Source organism: Juglans regia, chromosome 10 (genome assembly GCF_001411555.2).
Source record: "Juglans regia cultivar Chandler chromosome 10, Walnut 2.0, whole genome shotgun sequence".
In the NCBI taxonomy this organism is placed as follows: domain Eukaryota; kingdom Viridiplantae; phylum Streptophyta; class Magnoliopsida; order Fagales; family Juglandaceae; genus Juglans; species Juglans regia.
The window spans coordinates 9,909,708-9,924,848 of NC_049910.1; the positions used below are offsets into that span (position 1 = coordinate 9,909,708).

General features: G+C 36.9%; 3 protein-coding genes and 1 non-coding gene across 4 annotated transcripts; 2 read left to right on the forward strand and 2 right to left on the reverse strand.

Moving 5' to 3' along the window:
- Positions 1 to 84: 84 nt before the first annotated feature.
- Positions 85 to 3,384, forward strand: LOC109001574. The gene is made up of 5 exons (XM_018978926.2): positions 85 to 322; positions 437 to 510; positions 1,557 to 1,683; positions 1,782 to 2,096; positions 2,889 to 3,384. The coding sequence occupies exons 1-5, from the start codon at positions 206 to 208 to the stop codon at positions 3,159 to 3,161; spliced, it is 906 nt and encodes a 301-aa protein (XP_018834471.1). The 5' UTR covers positions 85 to 205; the 3' UTR covers positions 3,162 to 3,384.
- A 1,038-nt stretch (positions 3,385 to 4,422) lies between these two features.
- On the reverse strand, positions 4,423 to 7,572 carry LOC109001578 (annexin D2-like). The gene is made up of 5 exons (XM_018978930.2): positions 7,442 to 7,572; positions 6,681 to 6,826; positions 6,267 to 6,485; positions 5,603 to 5,815; positions 4,423 to 4,911 (listed from the first exon to the last, which is right to left on the reverse strand). The coding sequence occupies exons 1-5, from the start codon at positions 7,515 to 7,517 to the stop codon at positions 4,615 to 4,617; spliced, it is 951 nt and encodes a 316-aa protein (XP_018834475.1). The 5' UTR covers positions 7,518 to 7,572; the 3' UTR covers positions 4,423 to 4,614.
- A 1,719-nt stretch (positions 7,573 to 9,291) lies between these two features.
- TRNAR-ACG lies at positions 9,292 to 9,364 on the reverse strand. Its single transcript has one exon. It is a non-coding gene; the product is annotated as a tRNA-Arg (tRNA).
- A 53-nt stretch (positions 9,365 to 9,417) lies between these two features.
- On the forward strand, positions 9,418 to 14,691 carry LOC109001577. Its single transcript, XM_035695064.1, has 8 exons — positions 9,418 to 9,955; positions 10,764 to 11,287; positions 11,395 to 11,467; positions 11,999 to 12,079; positions 12,162 to 12,225; positions 13,954 to 14,041; positions 14,124 to 14,208; positions 14,373 to 14,691. Exons 1-8 carry the CDS (start codon positions 9,830 to 9,832, stop codon positions 14,454 to 14,456), a joined length of 1,125 nt encoding a protein of 374 aa, XP_035550957.1. The 5' UTR covers positions 9,418 to 9,829; the 3' UTR covers positions 14,457 to 14,691.
- The last annotated feature ends 450 nt before the right edge of the window (positions 14,692 to 15,141 follow it).

Below are 15,141 nucleotides of genomic sequence, written 5' to 3' on the forward strand. Positions count from 1 at the left end.
TAAAATATAATAAATAATTTAATTTTTTTAAATTATAAAATAAATATTTTATTATATCAATATTTTATTTCACTTTTAATAAATAAATAAAAAAAACATCTTATTTCATTTCGCATCAACTGCCTAACGAAACGAGGCTCGAAATCTTTTAAAAATATCTCAAGCTCAAAAGTGGTGACCACGCAGAGACAGAGAGAGACAGAGAATGGAGAGAAGCACACCGGTGAGGAAGCCTCACACGTCCACTGCCGATCTGCTCACCTGGTCCGAGGTCCCTCCTTCCCATTCTCCGGCCACCGTATCCGGCGCTCGCTCTCACCAGGTAAGTTGCCTCTTAAATTTCTCCGGTGACGAATATAATGCTCCTTTTTCTCACTTCTGCAGCATTTCGTGCTAATCGAGACATCTGGTTTGCGTGTTCATTTTCAAATTTCAGCCGTCTGATCGAATCAGCAAAGTCCTCCACGGATGTCAGCTGACAGACGAAGAAGCCCAGAGCCTCATGAAAAAGTAAGATCCCTTTCTATTTTTGGCTTAAAGCTTCTCTCGTTGACGTTCACTTGTTTTTCTTTTTCACTCTAAAAGTGGTTTACAATGCTATTATATGCTCTGAGATTTCGTTGCATGCGTTATCTTTTTGTGATTCTCGATTCTTTTCCATTCGAAATATGATTTCTTATGTAATTTTCACTTTGATGGAATTTTCAGATCTAACTGATACTTTCTTGGCTTTGATCTGATTTCTGGTCCGTGGAAAATATTAGCTATGCGATTGGTAGAATCTTAGTCTTATTTTGATGTTCCTGGTCGGTCTTAGAAACTATACTAAGGCTTCTTTTCTGATTAATCTCTAAGAGAAAAAAAGAAAATTGAAATGTAAACGTGATTAAAGCCCGCAATCCCATACAAACACTTTCCAAGCGTGAAGAAACTACATCTTAGAAGAATATGAGAATCAATGATCTTTTAAGACTTCCTCTAGTCCGACTCATAGTTTCTCGCTGAAAATGCTCTTAAGCTATTGAATCCGATGATGGGGGTAAAACGTCCGCTTATCAAAATCACTGGCAAAGCAAGATTGATATGAAGAATAGCTTGTTTGTAGTAGGGTGGCAAACTTAAATTTCATTTGATTGTTGATGTAGAGGCTAAAAGCCCAAAGAAGGTGCTTTAGAGTCTATTTTGGTAGTTCAGCACTATCACTCATGTATACTTCAAATGCAACTCCTTTATGGACCAAAGCTAAGAAATCAAGTTCCATTGCTAAGAGGAATTATACAATTTATGTGAGGCAGGATTAGGGACATTTTTGTTTTTGATAAGTAAAAGAAAGTGTTGATGAGATCGGGACAAAATAAGAAATACAAAAAAATAAGTAAAAAAATAAAAGCAAAAATAAAAAAATAAGAAACGTATTATTAGTTTTTGTTGCTATAATCAATCTTATGGCTACATCATTTAGGGTTCTCATTGCATGGTCTGTTGTAAGCATGATTTCATATAATGGCTGTCTTTTATCTAAGGCTAGTCGGAACTGTTTCATGTGCTACATTCAGGAAGCCATGTTCTGGGTATAAATTGAAAGAAATCACTGGTAGTGGTATATTTGCTGGAAAAAATGAAGATGGTGCATCTGAATATGATGCCACTAATCATAACAAAACAGGGCTACGTACTTACCAGGTATTTAGTTTATCTCTTTGCATTCACTGTAAAATATGAGCACAGAAATCCATCATGTTGGCTATTCTTCTTCTTACTTATAATGGTTGGATTTTCAGCAAGCAATGAATGGAATTAGTCAAATCTCATTCAGTGCTGACGGAAGTGTTTCTCCCAAGAAGCCTACTTCTCTCCCTGAGGTAGCAAAGCAGCGTGAATTAAGTGGAACATTGCAAAGTGAGTCGGACAAAATGTGTAAGAAGCATACATCAAATGCCAAGTCCAAGGAGCTCAGTGGACACGACATCTTTGGGCCCCCTCCTGAAATTGTGCCTCGCTCGGTAGCTGCTGCACGCACCTTGGAATCGAAAGAAACCAGAAACATGGTGGAACCTGCACCTCGAAATGTCCGAACGTCTGTCAAAGTTTCCAATGTGAGTACTCTTTTTGGCATGCAAGAGAATATTTTATTGTCTTTATAGTTCATAATTTGGTGGAAAAGCTCACAGTTGTCGTTGTGCTATCTCCTTTTCTAATACACCATGTGGGATAACTTTATGGGATGGGTCTAATATTGAAATATGAAGTGTCCAATTTTATGCATTCCTAAATTGCAAATGTTTTGAATTCAAATTAAGTTGAATTCCAAGCTTATGAAATGTCAGAATGGGATTCTTTGATAATAATTTCAATTGCAATCACATGATAACCACCATGAATCCTTTTGAGTTATGCATTATTTCAAGGGATGTCAGACATGTATTAAAGTAGTTCACAGTTATACTTGAACACCTTTTCTTTATCATAATCGCTTGATTTCCTAACTTGCATTTCTTTCTTCCCTTGAAGGCTCATTTTTTGTCATCCTATCCAAATTATTGCCAAATTGCATCATTTCCATAGTTTCTTTCTAGCACTACTTTTAATAGATGCAAGGCTACATCAAGTGTTCTGTCTAATATTTTTTGTTTTCTTCTGGCTTTTATGATGATGTTTATCAATAACATATTCAAGCACAAAGTATGAAGGGATGTACCCTTCCAGTTGTGCAGTTCCACTAAACATTTATCCTTTTCTGTAGGCTGATGGTTTGAACTTGGAAGTTTTTTTTATAGGTGTTTGAACTTTAAAATGTTTCTCAAATTGATGTGTTCTTCCCCTAATTTTCTCATCTTTGGCTCTCAGCTATATAAACTAGTTCTTGTCTTTGTTTATCAATCTTATAGCCTGCTGGTGGTCAGAGTAATATCATGTTTAGTGAAGAACCAGATATCAAGACAGCAAAAAAAATACATAACCAGAAGTTTGCAGAGCTGACTGGCAATGATATTTTTAAGGGAGATGTTCCTCCAGGATCCACTGAGAAGCCACTGAGCACGGCTAAGCTGAGAGAAATGAGTGGAAATGACATCTTTGCTGATGGCAAGGCAAAGTCAAGAGACTATCTTGGTGGTGTCCGCCAGCCCCCTGGTGGTGAGAGCAGCATTGCCTTGGTTTAAATAATATAAGTGCATGATGCTTTCTTCATATCCCTTCATGAACTTTTGTGTCAAGATGAGGACTGTAAGATTGAAGGTTTTGGAGTGAATGAGTACTGTTATTCCAATACATTGTTAGGGTTTAACATTCAGTTATGTCGACTATCCATTCAATTATTTCCATCTGCTTGACTGTCAATATCAAAACATTGTCGGTTCAGGTTTATAAAGAATGGGGAAAGAGATGACAAATAAGCCCAATGAACACTTCCCTCACACCTTTCTACTTCACCCCCTATTTACTGTTCAGACACTTCAACCACTTAGATCCTCTAATTCGTCTATTATCCCATCAGCAGCCCCCTTTTCTTCACCCCCCATGAGCCTTTCAATATCCGTCCTTCCCCGGCAACTCCGACCAATTTGATCCTCTGGTTCCTCTCTTATCCCATCAGCAGCCCCTTTCTTCACTCCTCATGAGACTCTTTCAATATCCATCCTTCTCGGCAACTCCAAGCTCAGCTATTCCAATCGGCACACATCCGATCCCTCTTTTCAGACGATCTTGTGTCTGTTGTTCCTGCTAATTTATTTCTCTCTTCAATGTGATTTCTTTTGCAGAATTCTGTAACATTTGTTTAGTAGCCTAATTGTATGCACAAATGTTGGTTTAACTTTTGTTCGGCATGGCTATATAACGTATCCGCATTCTGGTTGACTCGATCTATCTATGGTCAACCTTGATGATCCAACTCTTTCAAAATGATCCCATATGGACAATCAAATTCTTCCGATCAAAGTTGCATCCAAACTGACTACTAGGTGAATTTGGGGGGCTAGTGGTTTGGTGAAGCATGGTAAGGAGGCATCCAGGATACATACCCTTCTTAAACATGCCCGGCGCATTTGACAAATTAGGGGAGATGAAAGTGCGAATGAACATAGTGGCGTAAAAGCTGTATGCGTAGTTACCAAGAGATTATCCATATGTCAGATGCAGGAGCTGGGGCCATGTGACGATGATGTGAGGGCTTGGGTAGTTGGGTGAGCCATTTGGAGTTAAAAAAAGGAAATGCGGATGTCATTTTGTGCCCAGTTCACGTGCACTGCAAAACTTGTTGCTAGGGCAATAATACATCTTTTTCTCCGACAAACAATTAGATCCAAAGATAAGATAATTAAACCAACAATAGTGGATAATCCTTCTGATGGCCAGCGGGTTTAGCACATGCGTCAGCGGCATTCATATGATATCATCAAAATATGAAGGATAAGCAGAGAACAAGAACAAAACCCTCCTCGTTCAATTTGGAACTCAAATAGAGTCGTATGAGAACAATGCCCACTTGAAACCATAACAAGACGCATCCAAATTAAAGACAACTTATTGCACGCAACTCAAACTACATTCATTCACTATTATGCAACTTAACAAGACACAGCAAAAGCAACGACACTTGGCCAGCAGCATTCCTCATGCATCCCCATGTCCTATCAATGTCACAAGCATTTTCTCATAGTCTCCAGAAGTTTCTTTGTTAATTGCACGATCCAGAGGAATGCTGTTCCTCCGATAGTATTCTTCTTTGATCCGTTCCATGTCAACCTCTGCTCGAGTGGCCACCACTCTTGTAAGAGCCCCTTCATCTGTCCCCAACCTGTTTATTGCCAGCCGCAGAACCTCCTCGAAATATTTTGCAGGGTAGGTCAAGCACTCAATTGTTGCTCTCAGTAATTTCTTGTACTCATCATCAGGATCAGCCTCCAAATCCTGCAAAAAGTTGCCCATCATCAGTTTGAATGGCAGCGGATTATCATTCAGCACATTCAGGCGTAGAATCCTTCTGCTTTGATCTATATTAGCTCATAACATTGACCTTATAATAGTGATAGACAAACCATCACTCAAAATTGGATAGTCATAAAGTCAGTCACTCAAAAATGAGAAAAGATATTTGCAACCGTAAATTGTGCAACCGTCGCGTAATCGCTTTGAAAAAAGTGAATAAAACATAGGATTCACATGAAAAAATTAATTTTTTAATAGAGAACCCACTTTTTTTCAAAACGATTATGCGGCATTTACATACTTCACAGTTGTATATAGAATTACTTCTCAAAAATTTGACAATGCACCAGGACTGCTCCTAGACCCTTTTCTGTATGCTATCACATTCAGCTACTTTTTTGTTTCACTTATTAGTTATATTTTTCTCCCTTAAGAGATCAGAATCATATGGTTATTACCCAGCTGGTCCCACTTAGTGGAGTCCTGGAGGGATACCTTAGATATGAATCTCCTAGCACAGCCTTGGGTTGTCAGAACAAAAAGTACTTTTTTTTTCAGGACAAGAAGTACAATAAGGATTTTCACACTGAAAAATCAGACCACAAATATCACATTGCTGGATCCAACCTCCGGTGCTTGCTACATCACACATATCATAAGAGATGCTATATACCTTGTCAATGGCATTTCCAAACTCATTGTTATAGTGATTGAGTGTCGCATTCAGCTGTGCTTTACTTCTTGTAGTCAGAATTCTAATGAGCTCATCATGATTATAAGATTTCTCGGATATCTTCTCATGAAGTATCTTGGCCTCTGATTTTGCTAATTTCATATTCACTTCATCTCCATCATATCGGAATGAGCTCACAAGGGGAACCAAAAGCTGTGATGGAAGCAGAGTTAATCTATCAGCCAGTGCATGGATTGCAATCATAGCAAAAAGAAGACAAATATTCTAAGAGGTTGGAATGAATAGCTGCTACCAACAATGTGAAATAAAAGAGTATTAAAGTAAATCCTGATTTTTGGTCCTTATGACATCTTGTGGCCATTCTAAAGGGCTCGAATCAAGCTATTAGTATTTGTCAAGATACAAATGTAATTGATGTAATGCACACCTATAGACACTTGGAGATTTTGTACGTATCTATTCTTGTAATATCACCAAGGTCCAAAGGATGCATTAGTCCCGTGAATGTTTGGCAAAAAGGTGTGTGAAGACATCATCTAATACAGATAAAGTATCATTTTGTAGGCACAGCACCGAAAATGTCTGATTCAATGTTTGGCAACTCGAATAAATCTACTGATGACCTGTGGGTTCAAGGATGTACCTTGCGAAAATCTCCAGATGTATGGTATGCAACATCCTCTTCAAGAGATTTTTTAAAACGAGCATGATATGCCTGCCTTACCATAAAGAGGTCAAGAGAAGACCTAGTACACGCTACTTCCACAAGAACCAAATTGTTGGATGTCAACATCTTTGTTGCTTCATTAGCCAAAAATGCATCACGCTCAGCTGGATCCAGAGTCCATAGCAGTACAAGCCGCTGTTTCATGCCAATAAAATGTGGAAGTAAGAGCATTAGCCTTCTGCCTCCCTCAATCCTCTCCTACTCAACTAAAGAGTACAATGAAAACTATGCCAAGCCTCTTGGCATGATTATTTACTCCGCTAATATTCAATGACTATTTGAAAAGCATTGCCATTTTAACAATTAAAATATTCGTGAATATAACCTGACCTCAAAGTCACTTGAAAGTTCTTTGTCTAGTGATTTAAGAAGATCTTCCCCATAAGTTTCAGCATAGGACTGCCTGATTAACTTCCTTTGAGCTGCATTCCTGTGAGCCAATATAGATATGATCAAGGCCTCATTGGTTCCCCATCCTGCAACATATTATCAGGACAGCTCGTAATGTATCCATCCAGGGCAAAATTCTTATCAGAAATATTAGAATTCTTGACCCAAGGATTTGTATTGGGTATGAAAAATTCCCAAGTAACCAATAAGCGATCAAACTTATTCTACAACTAACCAATGCAAACAATGCCGGATCCGAAATGTGTTGCAGTTAACCGATAAATAATCAAAACTTCTTTTACAACTAATCAATGCAAACAATGCTGGATCCAAACCGTGTTGCACGCAGATCATAAAGAGCGGTTCCTTCCTCAGATGCTTCGCGATATAAATTCTAGACTCTCAAAGTAACAAAAACTTGGTGATAACCAAAAAAATAATGCACCATTAAAAAGGAAAAAAAGAGAAGCGATCATGATCAATGGATCATTAACGGATCAGATTTAGAAAGCGATCATATAGCTAGATCCCAAAAAACAGAAATTCAGCAAGGAGAAAAAAATTGAATGCTGATCAAATGCATATGGTCAAAACGATATGATCATGATAAGAACAATAAAAGAATAGCAAGCGATCACATTGATAATCAGAATCAGTAGTAAAGGAATAGAGTGGACATGAAGTCAGATTGAACTGAGAACCTTGGAAAGCCTTTCGGAGTTGTTCGGCGTCCTCAGCTGGTGACGTAATCGCTTCTGGTACTCTAAGGGTCGCCATTGTCTCTCTCTCTCTCTACCTATGTCTCTCGCTCACTCGGTGCCTTGTCTTATTAATGTTTGTGGAAGACTGACGATGCACTTTAAACGGTTAATTACCGGTTACGGTTAATTATCCGGTTTAAATAGAAAATATAAAAATGACAAATTAGATATATGATATAGAATCATAGGTAATATTTCTCTTTCCATTTTTATTTTTCTCGCATTCAGTCACGGACACGTAATCCAAAAAATGGCAATATTTAAAATAAAGAGTAACATTATTTCTTTTAAATAAATGATTGTGAATTTTGTGCAATTTCTTTTAAAAGAGAAAGAGATATTTATAATTATGAATTGTGCAATCGTCACGTAATCGTTTTAAAAGAAGCGAATAAGACATAAGATTCATATGAAAAAATTTAATTTTTTAATAGTTGACCCTACTCTTTTTCAAATCGATTATGCAGCGTTTACACGCTTCGTAGTTGTATATAGAATTACTCCTTTTAAAAAATATAAATTTGAAATCTAAGTCAAAAAAAATTATTATTTTAATAATAAATTCTATTTTTTTAAAAAGAATGTATTAAACTTGAACCTCCTAAAATTATATTAGCTCATTTTAATTTCGAATATATAATTATTTTTTTAGACAATTTGTGCAGGAATATTGAACCCTATTGCCCTACTGAGGCGGATCGAGTCAGTCCATTGTATTAAGAAAATGAGATTTATGTCCAATATTTTTGTTCATTGATTTGTACCATCATGGATTAAACTACGTCTTCAATTCATTTTGAGGGAACGATCCCAATTCTTATTGTATGAGTCTAAGGGACTTTCTCCACAATGATTTTAGACTTCATATAGAGATTATTCATTTGTCTAGATTTATTTAAAGAAGAATGTTAGATATAGTTTTAGGATGGGTAAAACCCGCACACTCATTTTGAAAAACAGTCGATCTATCATTAAAAATAATAATTTTTTTATGTGAATTCTAAATTTATTCAATTTTTTTTAAGGGAATGTGTAGAACTTACACACTTTAAGACTACAAATATCATTTATCTTATTTAAAAATCGATTCTTTGTTACACGTCAACGTTTATCAATTTTTGAGAATAAATAGTAGGGTTTGAAAAAATACTTGAAAAAAATATCCTAAATGTTCCAACAGATGAGACTGATACTAATTTATTGATCAGATATGACCTACCATTACTGATTAACCACAAATGAAAGTAATCCCCTCAGTGGTGTGTTTCATTCAATCCAAATTGGGCCAAAATAATTAAGAAAATATCCCTACAAGTTCTAAGAGATCAGACTGCTTAAGTTGGACTTTATACTAATTTATTGATAAGATATCTCCTGCCATTATCGATTAACCACAAATGACTATAATCCCCTCAGTGGTGTTTCATTCAATCCAGATTGGGCCAGAATACTTGAAAAAATATCCTAAAAGTTCTAAGAGATCAGACTGATTAAGTTGAACATGATACTAATTTATTGATCAGATTTCACCTACTATTATTGATTAACCACAAATGACAGTAATAGTGTACTCTATTTTTTTTAAAAATAATTATACGGTGTTTATATACTTCACGATTATATGTAGAATTATAGTAATCACCTCAACCGTGACTTTCATCAAATCCAAATTGGGCCAGAATACTTGGGCCTCGACAACTTGAAGCCCACTATATCAAACGATGTCGTTCTTATACCCCTACCTGAGTGTTAAAAAAGATCTGGAACTCTCAACACAACTTGACAGGGTACGACTCCACTGGGGATCGAACCCAGAATCTCTGGTTCCGTAGACCAGCGCCTTATCCATTGGGCCATGGAGTCATCTTCCTCCACCGTGTAAATAAAACAAGATATTATACTTTAGAAAGCAGGTGATGGCGTTGACTGCCGCGGAAGCCGACGAGACCTCCAACACAGAAACCCCCAGCATTGACGTCCATTACAAAGTTCTAAGTTATGTCAGAGATTTTGTTGGGTGGCAACAATTATCTGCAAAAGTATCCCCTCCCTGAAAAGAACATGCTTCTTTGAGCATGCGCTTTCTTCCTCAATCTATGGGTTAAGAGGAATAATTTCCATCTTTACTCATAACCCATATGGTGGAAGTCTTTATAGGTTATAATGGTATCATAAAGCTCGTAGGCAAGGATTCTTCTAGCATACAGAAGCAGAAGTCAAAAAAGGAAGAAGAAAAAGAGAAAAGAGAAAGGTGGGAATAAGCATATCCTCAATCATATATAGACGATTTAAAGGTTGAGGCTTGAAATTCCTTTGCTTTTTTAGAAAATGGGTAGGCAACAGTCGCTGCGGAACAAAGCCGTCCACTTTGTTTCTGATCTCACCACTGTTTTCCTCAACCCCATCTCTGACAAACCCTCGGAACCTCATTCTCATCCTCCTCCTTCACCCACTGTAAGTCTCTCTCCCTCTACTGTTCCTTGATAAAGCTTGGTTTATTTTCTTTTTCTTCTTTTTGTGGTTATTGCTTTATTTTTCTTTCTTTCTTTCTTTCTTTCTTTCTTTCTTTCTTTCTTGTTTCTTTGATGGAATCATGGAACACCTATAGGATCTAAGAATTGATGGATTTTCTAGTATTGATAGACAGGGTGGGGTTTATGTTATTTTTCCTTGCGATCAACAGAAAGTGGGAGGTATATCGTTCTAAACGATACAAAAAATGCGCGGGTGATGGTTAGGGCCCGTTACTGGACGTCTAGCATAATTGATTCATATAATTAGCTAAAATTATAAGAACCCCGCTCTGTGCATTGAAGGAAGCTGGATAGATTGATTGAGAAGTGTAGTGGAGTGAAACAATCTTCTTCTTCTTTTTTCCATTTACAGTAAGTAAGAAGTTTATTAATAAGAAAAGTAGGCATAGCCTAGTACACGGAAACAATCTTGAATATGGGAACACGGTCTAATTTATTGGGGTCCTAAAAATCGAATTTTGTGTTATCTATTTAGGAATAAAAACTAGGTCCCATGCCTATTCCTGATGGATTAGTTAACCTTTTTACCAGACCAAGCTCCTATAACCGCGATTGGCTTTGCATGGCATCAATTGTGTCAGGCATAAAGCCGGGGAGCATGACCCCTCAAGTAATAACATGGTAACCCGTGATAAGCTAACATATGCATGTAGAAACAAAACCCTTTGTACATATAATCATTTTTCTTTTGACTCTAGTTTTTTTATTTTTTAAATATTATTGAACAGGAAGATGCAAGCAAGTCAAAGAGAAGTGAACAAGAGTCAGTTAGTGCAGAGGGTTCTGGGGATGTAGTCGATGGGCCTGATACTTCTTCTTTTCCAGCATTTCTCTATTCCCTATTGTCATCCTCTGAGCCTGGGGATAATTTGAAGTCAGATGAACAGAATAATGACAAAGTAGAATCAGGGGACCAGCAATCTGACACTCTAACGAAAGAAAGTGGTGGGAAGAAAAGCTTATTTTCTAGGGGGAAACATTCACTCGGTAAAGCTATTTACAGGGCTGCAAGGATCGGTGGCTATCGAAACCAAGATCGCAAGGGTGACCCTGACATGATATTTGATGGGAATGATGCAGGAGTTTCTGGAGTTGAAATGAGGCATATGGAAAATGAGAAAGAGTCTGTGGGCTTGGTCAAAGTCCCAGATGTTTCTGAACCTTCATTGCTTCTTTCAGAGAAAAGTAGAAGTGCTCTTTATGCTTCCCTTCCAGCACTTGTTCAAGGGAGGCAATGGTTATTGCTCTATAGGTGTGAATCTCATTTGCATAAATGAAATGGATCTTCCTAAAGTTGTATGGTCTTTCTACACTAAACAATTAAGTTACTTTTTCTGACATATCTATTGTCCTTTGTAGTACATGGAGGCATGGCATATCACTTTCAACCCTGTACCGAAGGAGCATGCTTTGGCCCGGGCTCAGCTTGCTGGTAAGTGTATATATCATTGTTTTTTTGGATATTAACATGAAGTTTGGGATTTTTGGCTGTATAATGCATGGAAAAGATCGAGAGAATTTTGTTTAGAAGTTCAGAGTTTTAGGGAAAGATGTTTTCCTTGGAGTGGAATTCATAGGCAATATTGGATTTTACTATCTCCTAAAAGGTTTTTTTTTGTAAGTCTGTCTTCTGGAAGTTTAAATTCTCTGGGACATCTTGCAAATTAAGTGGAGGCTTTTGGTTTTGAAACAGTTATTCAGCTGAAAAAGATAGCCTCTTTTATTTCTATTACTAAGCTAAATCCATGATAAGTGTTTTTATAAATCATTTGGATGTCACTTATCAAAATAAATAAATAAATAAATAAATCATTTGGATGTCACTATATAAAAGAATCCTTTTGGAGGTCATTATACTCAATTTGACTATAAACTTCTGCACTCGTCATATTATCTAATAATTTATTCATAAAAAAAAAAAAAAAACTTCTGCACTCGTCATATTATCTTTATTTTCCTTCAGGTTATTGGAGACCGTAAAGGTGCAGTATTTGGTGGCTTGGTTGAGGCACCCCTAAGACCAACCAACAAGAGAAAATATCAGGTTGCTAAAACTCATAATTATTTTGAATTCACTTAGTAACTGTATTACTTCTTGTATCATGTTGACCCTGGACATTGAACAGGGAACCAACAGTACATTTGTTTTCACGAATAAACCCGGACATCCTGTTATCTATCGCCCAACAGGTACTTTTGTTGGTGCCTCATGGGCACTTACTACTGCATATTAGCTTTATCAATGAAGTTAACATGTCATCATTAAGAGGATTATATATAGTGTTCTGCAACTCAACTCTTTCTTCCTACTTGGTTCTGCAAATCAACGATTTCTGCTTTTTTAATCAATAAAGAGAATATTTTATCAATAAGAATAGGCATAGCCAAAATACATGGGACATATACAAGAGCAACACCTATGCATAATTGTCTAAAGATACAAGGAAACCATGAATGCTCATGCCGTTAAAGTCTATTACAGATGACCAATGGAATAAAGTATTAAGAAAAAACATTCTAGGCGCACAATAAGATAAGACCAATAGAGACTTCATTAGAGTGCATTTGAGCTGCAGATCGTAATACTTGTGTTTATTCTTCTTTTGAAACATATTCTTTAGTTTTAGCAACCCATAGGCGCGAGATGTACCTTGTAGCTCATCCATTCTCCGTTCACGATCATTGAAGCTCCTTTCATTCTCTCCATACATATGCACCACCATAGACAAATCGGGACCATCTTCCACCTATCTACAATTTGAGAATTTGTTTGGATACCTCTCCAACTTGCTAGCAAGTCAACCACCCTTCTCGGTATCACCCAAAGTAGCCCCACTCTAGCAAAGATATTATTCTATAAGCTCATGGCCATTTCACAATGCAATAATAAGTGGTCAATGGATTCCCCACTTTTTGTTGCACATACAACACCAATCCATCACAATGCTTTGGCGTTTCCTTAGATTGTCTATGAGATTCTTCCCAAAGGAAGCCATTCCCAAGAAAAAGGAAGCTTGTAGGGGAGCCTGCTACGTTTGGATGTTGAGTTGAGTTGTGAATGGTACTATTTTGTGGGTCTCATTGAGATGGGTTTAACTTTTTTAGGTTGAGATGTGTTTAATTTTTTAGGTTAAAATGTATGAAGTAGGTTGAGATGAATTTAACTTTTTTATGGGAAGTTGAAAAAGTAGTGAGTCCAATCAATGATTTGTTTGAGATGAGTTGAGTTTGGTTCAACAACCAAACACAACCTTAGTCTTCCATATGTTCTTCCAAAGGAATGGACTTGACTTTTGTGTAATGAGGGACTTGTGGTATGAACGAACACCGAATCCCTTCTTAAAAAGTACCAAGATCGGTACTTTTCTGCTTATACCTTGGTTAGTTTTTAATGACCATAAGGATGCTGCATTTCAGTTTCTATTGGGGGAAATGAACTTTTATTTTCTATATGCAATTGCATTGATCTCCTCTCCTTTTATGGTTCAAAAATGTAATTAGAATGTGGATTAAAACAAAGCATCTGGGTTTTTTCTAATGCTTAGTTGGAAATGTTTTAATATTTTATTTTCATAAATATGTAAGTAGCCATATAGGAAGTAAGATCCTTATTAACATAAAGAGGCTATCATTTGTATGAATGAGTTCATGCTATACTAGAGTTCTCTCTGTTATACCTGAGTTAGATATTGTATAAAGAAATTATGATTATGTGAAACATATATAAAATGTGGAAACATAACAGAAGATTGAAGAGATAATGTTATACACCTGGCATGCACTCAGCAGTATGGTTCTGAACCTAAACCTTCCCTTAAAGGGACCATGCTCTCAAAAGGGTGCTCTGTGTTGGTTCAACCTCTGGTTTGGATTGATAAGTAAGACTATGTTTAGTGGAATGACATTGTCTCTTATCAGGTGTAAATCGCTATTTTACTCTGTGCTCCACTGAATTTCTGGCAATTGGTGGAGGTGGTCACTTTGCACTGTATTTGGATGCTGATCTGTAAGAATTCTGCTCCATTTGTTCCTTTTTTTTAGGAATCTGGATGCTCTTTGTAACATTTTCAATTCATTTTGTTTTAAAGATTGAATGGATCAAGTTCTGTTTCGGAAACATATGGAAATCCTTGTCTTGCGCACTCGGAAGACTTTGAAGTGAAGGAAGTTGAGGTATGCAGAAATGCACCGGCTCTCTCCCTCTCTCTCTCTCTCTCTCTCATGTTCTCAACAGTTTGGCTCACTAAGTATTTGACTATTGACTGTGATGCATTTATAGTTTTGACACTGTCATCTAAAATGAAGAAATAAATCCATAACTTCTTCATGTAATGCAGTTGTGGGGCTTTGTATATGCTTCAAAGTATGAGGAGATGCTTTCTTTAAGCCGAACGGAGGCTCCTGGGATATGCCGATGGTAAATGCTCCTCAAGCTTTTTGTGATAATTGGTCATGTTGTAGTCAGGTAGCTGCAGCTTGGTGCTAATGGTACTCTTGCATGATGCTGAATGTCTTTTGTATACACCATGATATGCTCCAAATACCAGGTTATGTTTGTACATACATGTGCATCCCATTTACACAAAGAGTGCTTATGTATTGAACTGCAAGTTTTTATGGATAAATGGTAGATTTTGATGGCATACCGATTGATAATAAGTAAGGATGTCCTAGCCTGGTTGTTCTGGGGTATACCATATTCTCTTGTATAGTTTTTTCTCTTTCTATACTGTTATTTACTCATCCATAAAGACATAAAAGAGAGGAAAAAAAAAACTGGGTCAAGTATCATCTGTTTTTCTGTCTAAAGAAACTGAAGAGGTTAGTGAGAAGATTCGGGTAAATTTTCAGCATGTGCTTATAATGTAGTGTATACAATGACTAGAAACACGAACATATAATTTCGAGAGCATGTCATTTTCAAAAACCGGTAGTATGTATATATATTTTCTACAACGTATTAAACATCTGGAGACTAGAGTGTATCTTAAGAGGTGAGCATCCATGTAGCATATGGTATTTCTTTATAACAAGGTTTATGTTCTTTCCTTCTTTTGGGGGGGTTGGGATAGGGGAGGCTTCGCAGCTCAGTTCACAAATTGTTCT

Coding starts and splice junctions, on each gene's coding strand:
- LOC109001574 (XM_018978926.2), top strand. CDS start 206: ATGGAGAGAAGCACACCGGTGAGGAAGCCTCACACGTCCACTGCCGAT. Junction 323..436: donor CCGGCGCTCGCTCTCACCAG/GTAAGTTGCCTC, acceptor TTCAAATTTCAG/CCGTCTGATCGAATCAGCAA. Junction 1,684..1,781: donor CAGGGCTACGTACTTACCAG/GTATTTAGTTTA, acceptor TTGGATTTTCAG/CAAGCAATGAATGGAATTAG.
- LOC109001578 (XM_018978930.2), bottom strand. CDS start 7,517: ATGGCGACCCTTAGAGTACCAGAAGCGATTACGTCACCAGCTGAGGAC. Junction 6,486..6,680: donor AACTTTCAAGTGACTTTGAG/GTCAGGTTATAT, acceptor GGCATGAAACAG/CGGCTTGTACTGCTATGGAC. Junction 5,816..6,266: donor CATCTGGAGATTTTCGCAAG/GTACATCCTTGA, acceptor CTTCCATCACAG/CTTTTGGTTCCCCTTGTGAG.
- LOC109001577 (XM_035695064.1), top strand. CDS start 9,830: ATGGGTAGGCAACAGTCGCTGCGGAACAAAGCCGTCCACTTTGTTTCT. Junction 11,288..11,394: donor CAATGGTTATTGCTCTATAG/GTGTGAATCTCA, acceptor TGTCCTTTGTAG/TACATGGAGGCATGGCATAT. Junction 14,209..14,372: donor TTGAAGTGAAGGAAGTTGAG/GTATGCAGAAAT, acceptor CATGTAATGCAG/TTGTGGGGCTTTGTATATGC.